This window comes from Phalangium opilio, unplaced genomic scaffold, assembly GCF_054372755.1.
Source record: "Phalangium opilio isolate 3A_F unplaced genomic scaffold, DU_Popi_V2 ptg000075l_1, whole genome shotgun sequence".
Taxonomy (NCBI): Eukaryota; Metazoa; Arthropoda; class Arachnida; order Opiliones; family Phalangiidae; genus Phalangium; species Phalangium opilio.
The window spans coordinates 1,798,365-1,817,732 of record NW_028324184.1 but is presented as its reverse complement, the minus strand read 5'-3'; the positions used below and the strand labels follow the sequence as shown (position 1 = coordinate 1,817,732).

Below are 19,368 nucleotides of genomic sequence, written 5' to 3'. Positions count from 1 at the left end.
TTTGTATTGTGATTTGACTGATTTACGATTGATTTCACTGATTTGAATGATTTACTAGCGATTTCACTGATTTGTGCAGCGATTTGAAGGATTTGATTGATTTCATAGCGATTTTACTGATTTCTAAATTTCTAGATTTGGGAAGTGATTTATGTGATTTGAATGATTTAAAAAACCATGTGTACGAGATTTGAAGGAGCGACGGCCCCCTCGGAAAATATAGCCGAGTGACGTCATTTTAGGCTTGTAAACAGTCGAGGACCAATAGGAGTTCGATATAGCGAACGTCCAATAGAATGGCCGGATTTCGTCCTCGTGCTGTCACTAGCCTCTCCTCCTCCTCCTTCCATTTTTATCTTCTTCAATTTTCACAGCTGAGCTTGAGGAGAGTGACCCTGGCGAGTGGCGCGGAGTTGGGGTCCAGTAGAGTCGGGACTGGATTAAATTTTATCCGTTTTACCAATAATGAGCTTTCGTTTAATTAAATTTTAGTTTAATTAGTGAATTTTATAGGTTTTTTAAGCGTTTAGTAATCGTTAAATATGGCTTGTTGCGGAGCTTCGGCGAAAAAACAGAAAATCAACCATAACCACGTTAGCCCTTGCTGTAATGGAGGGACTGCTACTACCACGACCATAGTCGCGAATCCGACCAATTCTCATCATAATGGGTACCACAGAAATGGAATGGTGGCTTGCGTCGAAATGTGCTTCTTTTGTTTCGACGTACTCTATTGCCATCTAAATCAATTTGAAACTCCAAAAACGCCCAATTTTCCCAACGATAGCTAGTAAGTCTTCTCCCTTTACCTTCTACTAGTGTCACTCCGCCCTGTTTACTATATACGATTTAGCGTATGGGAAGGTATGAGCTGCCGATACTCTTAGAAATCCGTCGCTAAGCCTCGGTCTCTTTGTCTTCATTTTTGAATTGGTGTTTTTTAAGCTTACTTTGGAAAAATCTGTTGAAGGAATAGGCGCGCTGGCTCGAGTAGGTAGGTCGTGACCTCGTTTCGATCAGCCAGTTTTCTTCCTTTTCATTTCCTATTATTTAATTTCCAATAAAATATTTGCGCTCTAAAGTTCAATTTGCCAATTAAATATGAAGGTATTATAACTTGGTCTACATTATCCTATTCTCTAAGTCCAAATTGACCTTATTTAAATTAAAAATTAAGGGAAACTAAACGCGGGGGGGGACGAATGGCTAAAAGTGCGCCTCTTTTTATGGTAGAAAGAAACTAAAAATAATAATTTTTTGGAAAAGGTGGCAATAAACAAGCTAATTAGCCATAATTTGGAAAGGTATCAATCTCTTGGTCCAAATTGACCTTATTTAAATTAAAAATTAAGGGAAACGAAACGCGGGGGGGGGACGAATGGCTAAAAGTGCGCCTCTTTTTATGGTAGAAAGAAACTAAAAATAATATTTTTTTGGAAAAGGTGGCAATAAACAAGAATTTGGAAAGGTATCAATAATTAGGGGTAAAGACATATTCTATTTAGTAAAATTTTGGAAAAGGGGAAATTTATTCAGTTGATAAAACTTGATAATAACAAAAACAGGCGGACATTTAGCCGCTCATGGGGGGGGGGACTCGAGGGTTTAGAATGAAATTCTACAAAATACTCAAATAGAATTTCAAAATCGCTCTTAAGACTAAGAGAATGACTAATAAGTAATTGAAGATATTAAAATATAGGGCAATGGCAGTCCTCTGCCTTCGACTGTATTAAGCTCTATGGGGAAATAACATGGGGTGCCATTAGTCTATTTAGTGGGAAATACCATTCAGTAGGGTGATATCAAGCCATACATCAAAATATTGATTGTTATAGGCTAATTTGGGCCCGGAAGAACAGCAATAATCACTGTAACCCTATCTTAATTAATGGGTTTCAAGGGATTCAATGGTAGCCTGAAAACATGTGATAATAGAGTAGTGGCACTCCATGTTAACCACCCATAGAGCTTAATACAGTCAAAGGCAAGTATGTGCCATTACTCTATACTAAATTGCATCCAACTTACAAACAACGTAAATTCAATAAAATTGTATCAAATCCTCTAAATTGCCCCCATAAAAAGAAGTAAAAGCCCCCCCAAGTCCCAACCACCACCATCCTAAAGAGTAAATGTTTCAATTTCACCCTCCCAAGAAATATATCATAAAATTACCCACTAAAAGTAAATAAACAGAAAATATTTAAATTGTTCCCCAAAAATTAAATTATAAATCATGGTTCATACAAACCTGGAAAATGGGGAAAAAAACCTAGAAAATTCGGAGAAGTGAATAGTTGAGAAAAAACTGAGCAAGTTTGCAAACAGAGTTATTAAGAAACATTTCCTCCATAGGGTTAACATTGGAATTTTCACGTTATACTTTGGAGACTGGTAACTCTTGTTTTACTAGAGATACAGGGATCTCCTTTGAGTATGTTATAGTCCAATTTGTCCCCCATCCATTCAAATTAAAAACTTGGGGCTTCGACAAACAGGGGCTGAGTAATTACGCAAAATCTAAACAAACAACCCCCTCCATAGGAATAGCATTACACTAAAATTTGGAGGCTCGTAACTCTGGTTCTACTATAGATACGGGGATGCCCTTTAAGTATGTTATAGTCCTATTTATCCCCCATCCAGCCATACTAAGAACATAGGGCTGTGACAAACAGGGACCGAGTAATTAAGTGAAACGTAAACAAACATACCTCTCTCCATAGGAAAAGCGTTACACTAAACTTTGGAGGCTCGTAACTCTAGTTCTATTAGAGATAGGGGATGCCCTTCAAGTATGTTATTGTCCAATTTGTCCCCCATCCAACCATACTAAGAACTCAGGGCTACGACAAACAGGGGCCGAGTAATTATGCAAAATGTTCAAAAACATACTCTCCATAGGAATAGCATTACACTAAACATTGGAGGCCCATAACTCTTGTTCTACTAGAGCTACGGGGGATCTCCTTTGAATATGTTATAGTCCAATTTGTCCCCCATCAAATCATACTAAAGACTTAGGACTACGACAAACAGGGGCCGAGTAATTAAGTAAAACGTAAACAAACATACCCCCCTCCATAGGAATAGCATTACACTAAACTTTGGAGGCTCGTAACTCTGGTTCTATTAGAGATACGGGGATGTCCTTTTAGTATGTTATAGTCCAATTTGCCCCCATGCAATAATACTGAAGACTTAGGGCTACGACAAACAGGGGCCGAGTAATTAAGCAAAATGTTCGTCAACTTATGGTATCGTCTCACTTATTGTTATTATGTTACTTATGATTTTTACACTAAACTTTGGAGGTTCGTAACTCTGGTTCTAGAGATGCGGGGATGCCCTTTGAGTATGTTATAGTCCTTTTTGCCCCCCATCCAACGATACCAAAAGCAAAAACTTGGGATTACGTCAAGCAGGGGCCGAGTAATTAAGCAAAATGTTCAAAAACATTCCCTCCTTAATAATGTATCACTTGCTGGTATTATGTTACTTATGATTGTAGCGTCTTACCTTATTGGTATTATGTTACTTATGATTGTAGCGTCTAACTTATTGGTATTATGTTACTTATGCTTGTAGCGTCTTAACTTATTGGTATTATGTTACTTATGCTTGTAGCGTCTTAACTTATTGGTATTATGTTACTTATGCTTGTAGCGTCTTAACTTATTGGTATTATGTTACTTATGCTTGTAGCGTCTTAACTTATTGGTATTATGTTACTTATGCTTGTAGCGTTTAACTTATTGTTTTTATGTAATTTATGATGGTACCGTCTAACTTATTGGTATGATGGTAGAGTCTAACTTATTGGTATGATGGTACCGTCTAACTTATTGGTATGATGGTACCGTCTAACTTATTGGTATGATGGTACCGTCTAACTTATTGGTATGATGGTACCGTCTAACTTATTGGTATGATGGTACCGTCTAACTTATTGGTATGATGGTACCGTCTAACTTATTGGTATGATGGTACCGTCTAACTTATTGGTATGATGGTACCGTCTAACTTATTGGTATGATGGTACCGTCTAACTTATTGTTATTATGTAACTTATGGTAGCGTCTCAATTACTGGTTATTGGTTCTGTAAGAGATAAGGCCAAGTCCTTTGCTCTGATGATTTGTGTGTGTGTGTGTGTTTGTGGCCATGGTACGCCATGAACGAGTGTGGCAGGAAACCAATTAAGACCACATTGGAGCTCGTAATGCGAAAGAATTGCAAAAAAAAGTACACTTTGGTTCTGTGGTACGAGAGTTAAAAGCAATTTTGATTTCCGACTAAGGAAGTTCCGACGGACAGTAAAACAAGTTGGTTTGGACCCTTGTTAAGAAAAGATCCTCTTCCAGCTGTTGGAAATATTGGGAAAGAAACAACGTTGGTGTGGTCGAAGAAGAATTAACCCGGTTATATCGCGCGCGGTAACCCTCAAATTTAGGGTTCATTTGACGGACGGACGGACAACCGTATCGAAAAGGATTAAAATATTTTCTCTTTACTCCAGTTTTTGGGGTTAGCGAGGGAGGATTCGCGGTTACCGGTACCTAGAATGAGAGATTCATTTTCATACGGAAAGGGCACTATGCGTAAAAGGTTCTTATAGGTTTTTGTCTGTGGAGGCTGCTGGTTAGACGAAAAGACCTTTTCAGTTAGGTGTGGTAAGACCTTAATGTACCCCAACCCGTTGGGAGTACGCCCCTCCCCAGCCCCTACCACACCTAGCTAATAGGAAAAAAAATTTGCGTGAGAGTCGTTTTTCAGGGTTCATACAAACCGGGAAAACCTGGAAAAATCAGGGAAATAAATAGTTGACAAAAACCTCAGGGACATTTCGAATTTTTAGTAAAATTCAGGGAAATCAGGAAAATTTGCGTCAAACAGGGGCCGAGTAATTGAGCAAAATATTCATAAATATCCCCTCCGTAGGATTAACATTACACTAAACTTTGAGGGCTCATAACTCTGGTTCTACTAGAGATACGGGGATGTCCTTCGAGTATCTTATAGTCGTATTTGCCCCACTCCTTCGTTAACATTTGCTCCATCATAGGATACTCCATATGCGGGAAAAACCTGGAAATCTCAGGGAAATTTGTTTTCCAAAAGTTGTATGAACCCTGAATTTTGTATAATTAGTTTGCGTTTGTTTCTCCGTTTCATTCCAGTCCGTTATTCGTGACTTGGAAGATTGGTAAAGACCGTAAACTGCGAGGATGTATCGGTACCTTCAACGCCTTGAATCTCCATTCGGGTCTGCGCGAATACGCTGTCACAAGGTGACCTATAGTCCCCCTTGGTCAAGTGGCGACATGATACTAACTCATGATTTTCCCCCGTTTCTTACGTAGCGCCTTTAAAGATAGCCGTTTCTGCCCCATAACTCGTGACGAGTTTCAAAAACTTCACGTCTCCGTGTCCATCTTGCGTCATTTTGAAGATGGCCAGGACTTTATGGATTGGGAGGTCGGACAAACACTCTTTTCTCTTTCTAGCCTTCCATTTTTGCTTCCCATTGTAACGTTACGACTGTTTGTTTCTTTTGGCTCAATTTTAGATTGGAATGCACGGGATAAGAATCGAATTTAATACGGAGAAAGGCTCAAAGCGCACAGCCACTTATTTGCCCGAAGTGGCCCCCGAACAAGGTACGTACGTACGATAGGGCCGCGCTGGTCAAGGGTTTTGGCCCTAGGGTCGTGTTCCCGCCAATCAAATCGAGCCACAAATTAGCGTACCGTTGAAACGAGACGCGCGTTTATAAAGGCTTTGATGGCGAAAGAGTATGACTACTATCAGTCAGTCAGGTACTGACAAGGGGTTAATTGGTGGCGGTAGGGTTGGAGGAATCAGACAATCAGTAATGTGGGGGTGTTTTTAATTCGCAGGGTGGGATCGTATACAAACTATTGACTCTTTACTGCGTAAAGGCGGTTTTAAAGGCGTGATAACGGCCGATACTCGTAAAGGTATTCGTTTGACTCGATATCAAAGTGAAAAAATTACCGTCAGTTATCAAGAGTACAAGGATTTTTGGCGGAGTAGACGTTGCTAGCGACACGCCCCCCCTTTAGCATTGACAAAATTTGTTTTTACTTTACGCGCTAGCCACCCACGATATATTTTTTGAAAGCGTCAAATTAATTAATTAATTAATTAAAAAAACAACAACTTATTAACTAAGAAACTGGATAAGTAAGAATGAAACGTCGTCTCCATGAAAACAAGGAACGAACGATTCTGTATAATTCCAGTTTTCGGATTAAAAGGAAAATTAATAATAATTAAATAATTTGAAAAAACCATCCACGATTTACTTTGGGTACGTTTTTTCTAAACATAACAAATTCTAGGAAAAATTAAAAATTAAAAAAAAAAAAAATGTAATATCCTTAGTTTTTTAAGGGTGCGTCTTGAAAAAAGCCTCAAATTCTCAAAGATACGACGACAATTGAATATTTATCATTTCTTATCGATATTTTGAAATAATGTTCGATATGTTGGTTGGCAGTTCCAAAATTAAGCCCTAAAAAATATTAGGGTCAATTTTCCGTCATAAGGGACTTTATTGACTAATGAATTACAAGCGGACTACTTAAAGGGAGGGTGAAGTAGAAAATCAAGTGATTTTTTATCGATTCTTCTACTAATTATAAGACCAGTCTGCATAGTGAAACATTCAGGAAATACCAACTCCGAATGATTTTAAAATTCAAATTAGGTTCAGATTTTAAGGATAATTTTAAACAAGGACTGCGTGCCGACCAATCGCGTAACGCCCTGCCTTTTTGTTAACAAAATTCTCGTGACACGCATGCTCTGTGTTGAATGAAATTTATCACGAGATTTGATAAAATTAGGCGCGTGATGTGACAATCGTGGCGCGAGACACGGAGCGTGCCACGAGAATTTTGTTTACTGGAAGGCAAGGCGTTACGCGATTGGTCGGCAGTCCTTGTTTAAAATTATCCTTTAAATCTGAACCTAATTTGAATTTTAAAATCATTCGGAATTGGTATTTCCTGAATGTTTCACTATGCAGACTGGTCTTAAAATTGGTAGAAGAATCGATAAAAAAATCACTTGATTTTCTACTTCACCCTCCCTTTAAGTCCATTTCATTAATACCCTTATATTTCTTTGGTAAATTAGTAAAGGACATTAAAAATAATAACACAATAACGTGCCTATGATTTCCCACGATAAAAGACGAAACGCTAAAATAACTAACTAAAGCCCTATTTTTATAAAATCTAAAAAGACCATGCCTACTCTCGATGTGATACGAGGACCCATTTAAAATAGAACAAAGTCTAAAAAGCAAACAAACAAACAAACAACAAGCGAAAAAGGTTGAAGTGGGAATTTGGAAATAAAAAAGGTTTATATTTGTGCCTTTTCAACTGCTAAACCCCCCAGAAACGCTGCTTCTTACGAAATGGACTTGAATTATCAGTTTTAAAGGGGTTTTAATAAAAAAAAATGTTAAAAGTCCTTAACTGTTTAATAAACATATCTTAACTTTGAATTGGTGTAATGTTGGGAAGAAGTTTTACAATTTAAACTTGATTTTTTTTTTTAAATTTAGTTTTTAAATATTTCGTAAGTACATCATTTTGTCCCTCGGTATAAGTCCGCCTCGAATCTACTGACTTAAGTCAAAGAAGGCGTGGCCTCGGACCTTTCATCGAGGCGGCGCGTGGTCAAGTTAAAGAAGGCGTGGCCTCGAACCCTTAATTGAGGCGGCGCGTGGTCAAGTCAAAGAAGGCGTGGCCTCGGACCCTTAATCGAGGCGGCGCGTGGTCAAGTCAAAGAAGGCGTGGCCTCGGACCCTTAATCGAGGCGGCGCGTGGCCTCGGACCTTTAATCGAGGCGGCGCGTGGCCTCGGACCTTTAATCGAGGGAGGCGCGTGGTCAGAGGCAAAGAAGGCGTGGCCTCGGACCTTTAATCGAGGCGGCGCGTGGTCAAATCAAAGAAGGCGTGGCCTCGGACCTTTAATCCAGGCGGCGCGTGGTCAGAGGCAAAGAAGGCGTGGCCTCGGACCTTTAATCGAGGCGGCGCGTGGTCAAATCAAAGAAGGCGTGGCCTCGGACCTTTAATCGAGGCGACGCGTGGTCAGAGGCAAATTTATTAGGCTTCGAGAATTATAGACTTACGATTAAAACGAAGTAAGTGTTAAAACGTCTTATCTTTGAGAATGAGGATTTTTCGAAACGAGATGTTATCTAGATAATTAAATAATTCTATAAATAAATAATAAATAATAAAAAATAATTAATACTTAACTGATAAAAGTCGTTCTCATAAATGTGCATTATATAAATAGACTTTTTTTAATAAATAAAAAAAAAAACAAATACCTACCACCATCATCATCTTAAGTAAGTAATTGAGAAAATATTTAAAAACAAGAACCGAGCCACTAGTCTTTCAGTCGGCCTTTAAAAGAAAACGAAAAAACAACTGCCTTTTGATTTAAGTTTGACATTGTAAGGCTCAGCCACAAAGATACACAGCCCATCTTTCGAGGCTCCGAGATTTGATTTTAAGAAAAAATGGTCTATAGCGCGAGCAGCTTGCGTCGTGACGCGCGTGATCGAGTGGGCTATGGTTAGAGCCACGATTAAAAACGAGGGTTTCATTTCCGAATTACTTTGAAAAGGGCCACTACCATTCGGATAATAGGGACTTGGCAGTACTACGTCATGCAACGTCAGGCTACCTTCCACTAGTGCTAAAAAACATACCAGGAGGAGGGGCTTATATAGCTTTCATTCTGTTAAAAAAACATACCATAATGGCGCTGGGGGCGGAGTTAAGCCCGAATTGCCAAGTCCCTATTGAAAGCTAAACAAAGCCTTTTTCAGGTTTAACCACGCGTCGCCCCCATATATTGTTAATAAATAGCGCGTTGGTCAACGTAAGCCTTGGCTATGTTTAAGTCTGACAAATGATCGTAATGAAGGTGCAAATTTATTCATACTTAATTAAATCATTAAATTCGTACGAGTGCGCTTAATATAAGAGCGAAAGCTGAGGCGGATGAATACGCCATGCAAAATCTCGCCCAGTTGGCAGTTTATCAAGCGCACTCGCCAATAAGAGTACGGAATCTAAGACAATAATCAGCAGCGTTGTTTAGGCCTAGTTTTCGCTTTTTTTTTGTAATTGTTTAATGTAAATTAGGGAAATTAAAACTTTTAATTGTTTTTTCTATTTTTAACGATCGTTTTTTAAAGAAAGCGTAAGTGTGGCTAATGTTGTTACCGACGGTAAAGTTTGACTCTGACTTCGTCTTGACTTAAGAAATAAAGCGCCGCTATTTAGATTCGTAGAAATTCCGTAACTTTGACGTCTAATAAAGGAAATTATAGCTAAAATTAAATTAAATTCAATGTAACGAATTATTAAAATTGGTAACACCCCCCCCCCCCGCCTTTGAAATCGAGAACCCAAAAAATGCGGTAAATTTAGTAACGATAATATCAAAAGTGGATGAGAGGAAAAGTATGATGAAAATGGCCAAAAGTCGCGAGTCATCAGAGTTTCGCCGTAGTTGACCGTTTTATTGGCGTAGCTATACTGGGTCTGTTCACTCCCTTAAAATAGGTCTTGTGTTAATTCGCGGTTACGCGGTTACCGTCGTCTGCTATTGTGTATGCTAGAACTTCCTCGATTTGTGTTTTTAGTCAGGACAGAGTAGCTGGTAATGTTTTAAAAGGTATTTGAAGGTATACTTTGGATTTAAGTAAGGTTATCGAAGCAATAGAAGAGAACATAAAACTAGATACGTTTAAAACAAATCTCGGTAATTTAGCTAAAGCGGGAGCAGCTTGCATCGTGATTCGCGTGATCGAGTGGGTTATGGTTAAACCAAGGAGCATAAATGTCTGAACTACTTTCAGTCGCGAGTTTGCAAGTCCATCAGTCAGTAGTAAACTAAATAGTTATTGGCGAAACTTCGATGTCCGCGTTTTTTAACACAGGCTCTATGGCCATTGTCATACTTTCCCTCTCATCCACATTTGATAATATTGAACTGCCCTTCGAGAATTAATAATAAAGAAATAGTAATAATAAAATTAAAATAGAAAAATAATTAATTTTTTCGTAATTCATAACTTATGGCTATGCTGTTGTATTTGCATAAAAACCAAAACCAAAAAATATGTATAAAAAACACTAACATTGGGGGTTTTCTTTGTGGCTGTTGAAGGTGTATTCGCCGCGTCATTTTTTTATACGCCAATATATATAATATATATAAATAGTTTTTGTTGTTAATTAATTAATTACTAACTCATTAGCTTCCTTTTTATATTGAAGAAAAGTTGGGCTTTATTATTTTTTTGGCCAGAAATTATTTGTTAAGGAATGAAAAATATGGCTCTCGTTTAGGGTCTTTAAAATGACGCTAATCAAGTTTTCAATTAATTTAATTAATTAAGTTGAGATTTAAATCTGCTATGATGATACTGATTGATTTTTGCTCGCTCGTTATTGGTGTCATTTGAAAGCTTAAAACAAACAAAGTTATTCAGTTTCACCAAAAACGGATTTATGGGATAAGAACGTCGGAGTTAGCGAATTCACTCCCCATCCTCGCATACTTTATTGAGAAACTTCGTCTGCTTATATTTTGACTCCACCCACAAATTCTGTATATACGGGACTTACGAGGTTACCGCCCCCTTTTCGGAGAGTTGTTCTGCCAAGGCTACAGAGCGCGTTCGACGACAGGCAATGTCAGCCACTAACTAAAGGCCGCCGACCGGTTATGGCAGCGCCCACAGAAAACCTCTCGTAAATCCCCTATAGCTACTTCTAGAGATCGAATTTGTGGGTGGAGTCAAAATATAAGCAGACGAAGTTTCTCAATAAAGTATGCGAGGATGGTACTAGAGGCTAAAGCTATGATCCGACGTTCTTAGTACATAAATCCGTTTTTGGTTTCACGCTGTTCAGTTCTTTTAACATCGTGTTAGATTTCCGCGAAAGATGGAAAAGCAAAGCAAATATTTAATTAATCAATCTGGCTTTTTTAAAAAAAGGATATACAAACATTAATGGTAAAAAACTAAAGCTTATTGAGTGTTTTTTATAAAAAAAAAAAAGTCGGCATTTTATATACAAATAGGACATTTTCAAAAATGCCTTTCACCGTTTCACAATTACATCGCGTACTTATTACGAACCCTGAAACGTCTATTCTATAGTTCATCAATCGACTTTTAAGGGGGGGTTAATTAATTTTTAATTTCAAACATCAAAACTTTAAATAAAAATCACTCTTTTAATTATAATTATTTTATTTTTTCTTAGAGCGTAAAAAAATACAAACAAACAAACAAACAACAACAAAAAAAAAAAAACAATGCGGTGACAATTACGTTAATGATTTTTTAAAACTAGGAACGATTAATTAATTAATTTAATTACGAACTTGATGACCGGAATTAGAGACGATAAAATTCCGATTCCGAAGTAAAATAATTTTGTATTCCCAGTGCACTGCCATAAAAAAAAACACTGATTTGAAAACTGAAAACGGTAAACAAAAACAAAAACAAAAAAACAAAAAAAAAACAGCATTTCAAAACCAGTATTAAATTGTTTGAAGCTCAAAATGACTACTTTATTTATTTATTTATTTCCATTTAATACATAAGTTAATTTAAACACTAATTTACAAATTACATTCCCAATTTAATGACACTTTCTATTTCCAGATGCGTAATTGCAGTTGCCGCGAAAATATTAAACGCAATTATGAAATATAAGGTGGGACTCATTCTTTTCATTACAGTTTGCGTTAAATGTAGCAGGTCACGTGGGTTGTAAAAAATATTCGGTACAAAGTATGTTTTGTATTGCGTGGCGAATGCTAGAGTTGATAAGGATGATAACACTAAGGGGTAAAGGGTTCCGCAGAGAACTTGCCAACTGACCGCTCTAGTTTGGATGCAAACTGCACACGGCGTTTTGAAAAGCAAAATATCGTTCGTAACGAGCGCATTATGAACCGCGAATGTGGTTAAAGCCGGTAATAATGTCGCTGGTAAGTAAGTTGACCATCGAGCGTAGCTTTTTAATTTGAGGAACTGACGGTATTTCGAATTTGCGTGCATTCCGACTGTCATAGCCGAACCCGCTAAAATCATTGATCCGTATTTTATCGGCCACCTAATGATAAACGTAACGGTATTAGTTAAATAATCTTGTTTAGGCCTAATTAATTGGTTTTTAAAATGCAGACATATCCCTCTGTGGCTTCCAATTTTCAACGTTTTTATATTGCATTTCTAAGGCTTCTTTCTCCGATAACCTGATTGCGTCTTTCGGAATTTTTGCGGGGCTTCCGTATTGCAATACGGAACGTTCGGACATAGTTTTTTAAATCGCGATTTAAATTAAAATTTAACTTAAACGTAGCCTTTAAACGCGAAGAGCTAAGCGACACCGAAAACGTCCGAAGATGTCGGTAAGTTCGCCATAAAAAATACCGCCCTAAGCCTAACCATGGATGATTTAAACCTAGGGCGCGGGAGACTGGAGTAGTTTCTTGCGTTCTACCAGCTCAACCAAATTTTCTCATCTCTACTCCAGTTTACGCGTTTTATACTCTCTGGTCGAGAAATTTCCCCGCTCAAAATTTTACTATGGGAGGTAAACTCGGCTCGGGATTGGTCAGAGTTGAAAGTCACGTGACTTTCTCCGATGATCGTTTCGCCATATTGATTTGAGTTTTCGTTCTGTAAGGTTTTCTCTCTCTCCTCCGCTGCTGCTGGCGGAGTCTATGGATAAAAGTTAACGGTTTTTCTTAGGCTCATCTTTGTTATTATCGCGGCGTGCGGAAAAATCGGGATTTGGAAAAGCGTCCTTGAAATTATCGTCGCCTCTTTTGGGATATAATTACGAGTGTCTTATGGTTTAAGTTCCGCCAGGATTATTAAAATTGTCACCCCGAAGTTGCGCTGCCCCTCGTGGCGCCTTTGCCTGGAGCCAGCATTGGGGCTACCGCTTCGAGTTCCTTCGCTCTCAAGCTAGACAGTCATGCCAGTTCGTAAACAAGGTGGTAAGATCATTTCATTTTTATAGATAAAGCTTATAAGAACCTTAAGATATTAAGAAACTCTTTTAAACCTCGGATATCTACTGATTATGGCGCGGGTTAAATGACAAAAATCCGAGTATTAGTCTTGGAAATATCTATTTTAGAAAAAGGCGGAAGAATTTACCGGCATTTGAGATAACGGGAAAATACCGGCTGATGCCAGCCAGGCCGAGGCTTAGAAAAATGACAGTTAGGCCAATGCCATTGCCTACCTATCCCCTTTGAGTTAGGCTTCGCGTTAGTGTTTTGAAATCTACAGTGAAAATATTTACGCGCTTAACTTAATAAGATATATAACAATTACGCGCCGTGAAATTACAAATAATGGGTGAGATTTTTACTAATTAATTTGAAAATCAATCTAGGCCTAAAAGGGTGCCGCGAACGATAGTCTAAAGATACAAACTGTTGCTCATCGAGAATCTAAGACATTGATCTTATAGGCTATTTTTAAAAAAAACTGAAAATCTATACCAATAACAAATAATAGTATTCTTTGGTAGGCCTACACGAGTGGTTAGGTTATCACTAATAAACTAGAAAATTTCGTAGTCGTTACACCAACCACGGGTAACAGTGGCGATCATTTTAATTAGCCAAGTAGGTTTTAGCTGGAAACTGATACACCGTGGGAAAAACTTTACGGTTTAGCTCGCACATTCAAAATACAGTTTTTCCAATAAATATCATTTCTTTGTGGTTAATTTTATTATAATTACATTTAAGTCGCGGCAGAAACTAACTTAAATCAATATTTTCATGCCAAAAAAACCTCCCGACCAGTTCCTTCTTCCTAGCCACCAAATACCATAAAATATCTAAAAATATAACCTAACCAAACATGATCTAACCAAACATGATCTAACCAAACATGATCTAACCAAACATGATCTAACCAAACATGATCTAACCAAACATGATCTAGCCTAACCTGATCTAGCCTAACCTGATCTAACCAAACCTGATCTAGCCTAACCTGATCTAGCCTAACCTGATCTAGCCTAACCTGATCTAGCCTAACCTGATCTAGCCTAACCTGATCTAGCCTAACCTGATCTAGCCTAACCTGATCTAGCCTAACCTGATCTAGCCTAACCTGATCTAGCCTAACCTGATCTAGCCTAACCTGATCTAGCCTAACCTGATCTAGCCTAACCTGATCTAGCCTAACCTGATCTAACCAAACATGATCTAACCAAACATGATCTAACCAAACCTGATCTAGCCTAACCTGATCTAGCCTAACCTGATCTAGCCTAACCTGATCTAGCCTAACCTGATCTAGCCTAACCTGATCTAGCCTAACCTGATCTAGCCTAACCTGATCTAGCCTAACCTGATCTAGCCTAACCTGATCTAGCCTAACCTGATCTAGCCTAACCTGATCTAGCCTAACCTGATCTAGCCTAACCTGATCTAGCCTAACCTGATCTAACCAAACATGATCTAACCAAACATGATCTAACCAAACATGATCTAACCAAACCTGATCTAGCCTAACCTGATCTAGCCTAACCTGATCTAGCCTAACCTGATCTAGCCTAACCTGATCTAGCCTAACCTGATCTAGCCTAACCTGATCTAGCCTAACCTGATCTAGCCTAACCTGATCTAGCCTAACCTGATCTAGCCTAACCTGATCTAGCCTAACCTGATCTAGCCTAACCTGATCTAGCCTAACCTGATCTAGCCTAACCTGATCTAGCCTAACCTGATCTAGCCTAACCTGATCTAGCCTAACCTGATCTAGCCTAACCTGATCTAGCCTAACCTGATCTAGCCTAACCTGATCTAGCCTAACCTGATCTAGCCTAACCTGATCTAGCCTAACCTGATCTAGCCTAACCTGATCTAGCCTAACCTGATCTAGCCTAACCTGATCTAGCCTAACCTGATCTAGCCTAACCTGATCTAGCCTAACCTGATCTAGCCTAACCTGATCTAGCCTAACCTGATCTAGCCTAACCTGATCTAGCCTAACCTGATCTAGCCTAACCTGATCTAGCCTAACCTGATCTAGCCTAACCTGATCTAGCCTAACCTGATCTAGCCTAACCTGATCTAGCCTAACCTGATCTAGCCTAACCTGATCTAGCCTAACCTGATCTAACCAAACCTGATCTAACCAAACCTGATCTAACCAAACCTGATCTAACCAAACCTGATCTAACCAAACCTGATCTAACCAAACCTGATCTAGCCTAACCTGATCTAGCCTAACCTGATCTAGCCTAACCTGATCTAGCCTAACCTGATCTAGCCTAACCTGATCTAGCCTAACCTGATCTAGCCTAACCTGATCTAGCCTAACCTGATCTAGCCTAACCTGATCTAGCCTAACCTGATCTAGCCTAACCTGATCTAGCCTAACCTGATCTAGCCTAACCTGATCTAGCCTAACCTGATCTAGCCTAACCTGATCTAGCCTAACCTGATCTAGCCTAACCTGATCTAGCCTAACCTGATCTAGCCTAACCTGATCTAGCCTAACCTGATCTAGCCTAACCTGATCTAGCCTAACCTGATCTAGCCTAACCTGATCTAGCCTAACCTGATCTAGCCTAACCTGATCTAACCAAACCTGATCTAACCAAACCTGATCTAACCAAACCTGATCTAACCAAACCTGATCTAACCAAACCTGATCTAGCCTAACCTGATCTAGCCTAACCTGATCTAGCCTAACCTGATCTAGCCTAACCTGATCTAGCCTAACCTGATCTAGCCTAACCTGATCTAGCCTAACCTGATCTAGCCTAACCTGATCTAGCCTAACCTGATCTAGCCTAACCTGATCTAGCCTAACCTGATCTAGCCTAACCTGATCTAGCCTAACCTGATCTAGCCTAACCTGATCTAGCCTAACCTGATCTAGCCTAACCTGATCTAGCCTAACCTGATCTAGCCTAACCTGATCTAGCCTAACCTGATCTAGCCTAACCTGATCTAGCCTAACCTGATCTAGCCTAACCTGATCTAGCCTAACCTGATCTAGCCTAACCTGATCTAGCCTAACCTGATCTAACCAAACATGATCTAACCAAACCTGATCTAACCAAACCTGATCTAACCAAACCTGATCTAACCAAACCTGATCTAACCAAACCTGATCTAACCTAACCTGATCTAGCCTAACCTGATCTAGCCTAACCTGATCTAGCCTAACCTGATCTAGCCTAACCTGATCTAGCCTAACCTGATCTAGCCTAACCTGACCTAACCTATAACATGAAGGGTAAAATACAGAAAAACATGGAAAATATATATTTTAATTAATTTCCGCACCTTAATTTTACTAAATTATCCTATAATTAACCTTGAATAAATGATATTTATTGAAAAAACTGTAACTATCGTTCGTATTCCAGAAAAGGCGAGTTTGTTTTTGTGGGTGAGCTTATTTGAAAAGAAGTGGGAAATGAGGCGACCATTGGCGTATTTTCACGCATTAGCCTACGAGGTTTTGACAAACAGCTTCCAGCTATTTTCGGGGTGCCAACCCCAGGCGGGGGAAGGGGGGGTAACCGTGCTAAAACAGGGAATAAAATTGGTAGGAGGGTTAGGCTTAGCGGGCTAAGGGAAAAGCGGGCTTTTTCACCCTCTCGTACGGAAAGAAAAGCAAATCCAAGGAAGCCCAAAAAAAAATCTAAAAGGGAAATGACCCCCCCCCCCCTAAGGTCCGGAGAATTTTGCGAGCGATAGCGGCGGTGTTGAAACGCGTTGCTCGTTAATCGCACTGTCCAATTCGACATCATTTTTTAAGTTTAAAAATTGAAATACTGTATCGATACTGAGATCGTCGCGTGGCCCACGGAATTCTCAAGGGTCCATCGACCATCTGCTCCGAATGAGTGGCCGGGGCCGGGGGGGGGGGAATGGAGGTATCTTAACTTCTTAAGAGTTGAAGGTCACTCGGCTTAGTAGTTATTAAATTTCTCTCTCTAAATGGCTCAAAGTGTATGAGAAATGATTCCCCAGTTTTATAGTCTGTCTTGAAATCAATAGAATAATTTAATATGTCCAAAGAAATGGAAGAGATAGACTCTACCCTGAAATAGACCTTAAGTCCCTCCCCGTTCTTAAAAATATCCTATTTTATCTTAAGTAGAGCGAAGTTCTAATTAGGCCTAACTTGGAAAAAGGGGGGGGGGAGCGTTTCCGCACTGTCTACATCCGGTTTTGTTTTCACCCAGAAGCCCATCGGGCTCTAGAACTGTTGGAGGAATACCATCACAAATTGGTCAGCCCTCAGGACAAACAACTGCGGAATGCCATCGAAAGGGTCATCAGGATCTTCAAAAGTCGACTCTTCCAGGCTCTGTTAGGTAGGAATTGTTTTTATTTATCACTCTGTTTGTTGTTGTTGTTGTACTCGCGGTAAATTGACATTCGCTGCTCCCTATCGTTTCCATTTTGACAAAAAATGCGCGTAGTTGTCGACGCGAATATTATAACAGATAAACCTTTTTAATCTCGCGGTAAAAGTAATGTAGCGCCGCTGGGAGATAAGTCCTTCCAGCAGGCGATGATAATAGGTGTTAATCGAATGTTGTCAAAATTGTAGACCTCTTGGGGGGGGGGTCAAGGTTGTAATTACTGGGGGGAGGGGGTTTGCGTTTGAATATTATTAGAGATGTCAAATGTTTCGTGCTCTGGTTGTCGCAGCACCAACGTGTGTGTCGAATCAGGAAATTTCCTAATTTTCCTATAAATGACGCGACATATTTACTGTGGTTCGTGATACTAGTCATTTTTAAACGCGACCTTACGAGTTTTCTACAAATAAAACCAGAAGTGAGATGAGACTAGAAGTGAAGGGCTCTAGCTTTGATAGTAGATCCTGGCACTAGTGAACAAATTTGAGGATTTTACGCCGCTTCAATCGCGCCTACAATAGAGAGAAAAAAATTGGCCGAGTTCCAAAAACATTTCCTACCCCCTTCCCCTCAACCTAAAGCGGCGAAACACGGACGCGGCTCCTTGAATCTAGTTCGGCCGTCTACCACCGCGAGCGTCTCACGTTTTGGAGGGGAAATTCTGAAACCGCCACCAGAGGGCCAACCGTTGGTTTCTTATCAAGAATATTCACTTTCGCCGAGTGAAGAATTTGGTTAGCTCAGTACTTCTGGTCTCATCTCACTTCTGACAAAACTGGTCTTTCGGTGGTCAGCGGTGGAAACCCGGGAACAACGGCGGGGAATTTTAAAATGATTCGCTCCTTACAAAAGCGTCAATTCGCGCTCCCCTGTAAAGCTAATATCGGTTAAATACGTCTGGGACAGGTTCTAGCTGCTGGCTTTTTAGGAAAAACATTTACGCTAATTAACCTCGTAGCTATTAAGGGACACGCGCTTGGTAATCCAAATCTCCGTGACGAAAGGTTGACGCTTTCCACTCATTTTGGCCTAAAGAACAGCCCTGTACAGGGAGCCCAGCGCTCCCATAAAATCCTATATTTTTGAACCTGTTCTATATGATCCTATAATTTCACGAAAGGTCAGACTATAATATCCTATATTTTTGTCATAAAATTGCATTTTAATCTCGTTTCTCAACGTCAAATGACCATTTTAACGCGTTACTTACGAGTAGAGCTAAATTGTAAGTTACAACGTTTTTGAATTCAGCCTTTACGCTTACTAAAAAGCCCGCCAAAATAGCCTCCACTCCTTTGCGACTTACATTTCCTTCGCTCTAAGAGCGCGGTACACAAAATTCAACTACATATTTTTTCCCTCCCCCTCCTCTATCGCCCCCCCCATTCTCCAAAACTTCGGAGTCCCTCTCGTCCGGACAGGCTTTACTTTTGTTAGTTTGATCATGGTTTGATTGACGCGAGATAATCGGTTATTGTCAATTTTTAAGTCGGATTTAAACATCTAAAATGAGGCCAAAATGGTCCAATGGACGAATTTCGAAACCTTTTTAGGTCGCGCTTGTTTAAATCCAATTATTTTAAAAAGTCAATTTTTTAATCCAAATATAATTTTCAAAATCCCCAATATTTTTTTACTCCAAAATTTTTAAATGGGAAATTGGAAAGTATCTTTTAAGGGTTGGAAGATACTAATATTTTAAGTAGGTGACAAACTAGTCTTATTTTTAAATGAGAGAGTCCTAGCTTGGAATACAATCAATACACACAAACGGCAGACAAATTAACCACTATTTTTCCACATAGTTTAATCCAAAGTAGAATTATATATATATATATAAGCATTTTTAGTCCTATATTTTC

The 19,368-nt window shown here is 39.3% G+C and overlaps 3 protein-coding genes and 2 long non-coding RNA genes across 8 annotated transcripts in view; 4 read left to right on the top strand and 1 right to left on the bottom strand.

Moving 5' to 3' along the window:
- The first annotated feature begins 364 nt into the window (after positions 1-364).
- Positions 365-11,643, top strand: LOC149658719 (uncharacterized protein CG5902). The gene is made up of 5 exons (XM_089844360.1): positions 365-790; positions 5,184-5,294; positions 5,367-5,481; positions 5,573-5,663; positions 5,904-11,643. Exons 1-5 carry the CDS (start codon positions 543-545, stop codon positions 6,068-6,070), a joined length of 732 nt encoding a protein of 243 aa, XP_089700486.1. The 5' UTR covers positions 365-542; the 3' UTR covers positions 6,071-11,643.
- Positions 797-2,099, top strand: LOC149658720 (uncharacterized). Its single transcript, XR_016369885.1, has 2 exons — positions 797-1,304; positions 1,469-2,099. It is a non-coding gene; the product is annotated as an uncharacterized LOC149658720 (long non-coding RNA).
- On the bottom strand, positions 11,622-12,625 carry LOC149658718 (transmembrane protein 126). The gene is made up of 2 exons (XM_089844361.1): positions 12,273-12,625; positions 11,622-12,199 (listed from the first exon to the last, which is right to left on the bottom strand). The coding sequence occupies exons 1-2, from the start codon at positions 12,401-12,403 to the stop codon at positions 11,710-11,712; spliced, it is 621 nt and encodes a 206-aa protein (XP_089700487.1). The 5' UTR covers positions 12,404-12,625; the 3' UTR covers positions 11,622-11,709.
- Positions 12,358-12,911, top strand: LOC149658717 (uncharacterized). The gene is made up of 3 exons (XR_016369884.1): positions 12,358-12,497; positions 12,555-12,682; positions 12,776-12,911. It is a non-coding gene; the product is annotated as an uncharacterized LOC149658717 (long non-coding RNA).
- The window catches only part of dlg1 (MAGUK family member discs large 1), a 174,215-nt gene continuing 167,651 nt past the window's right edge, over positions 12,805-19,368 (top strand). Inside the window, exons 1-2 of one of the 4 annotated variants that reach the window (XM_089844351.1) lie at positions 12,805-13,091; positions 17,324-17,455. In XM_089844351.1, coding sequence (XP_089700477.1) covers positions 13,070-13,091; positions 17,324-17,455 — 154 coding nt within the window. In that variant the 5' untranslated portion in view covers positions 12,805-13,069. The remainder of the gene's footprint in view (positions 13,092-17,323; positions 17,456-19,368) is intronic. The other 3 variants (XM_089844353.1, XM_089844352.1, XM_089844354.1) reach the window with 3 other exon arrangements.

Excerpts from the sequence above, each read along its gene's own strand:
- LOC149658719 (XM_089844360.1), top strand. The coding sequence starts at position 543 with ATGGCTTGTTGCGGAGCTTCGGCGAAAAAACAGAAAATCAACCATAAC. Across the intron at positions 791-5,183 it reads AATTTTCCCAACGATAGCTA|TCCGTTATTCGTGACTTGGA; the intron begins GTAAGTCTTCTC and ends GTTTCATTCCAG. Across the intron at positions 5,664-5,903 it reads CGAAGTGGCCCCCGAACAAG|GGTGGGATCGTATACAAACT; the intron begins GTACGTACGTAC and ends TTTAATTCGCAG.
- LOC149658718 (XM_089844361.1), bottom strand. The coding sequence starts at position 12,403 with ATGTCCGAACGTTCCGTATTGCAATACGGAAGCCCCGCAAAAATTCCG. Across the intron at positions 12,200-12,272 it reads TGGAAGCCACAGAGGGATAT|GTGGCCGATAAAATACGGAT; the intron begins GTCTGCATTTTA and ends GTTTATCATTAG.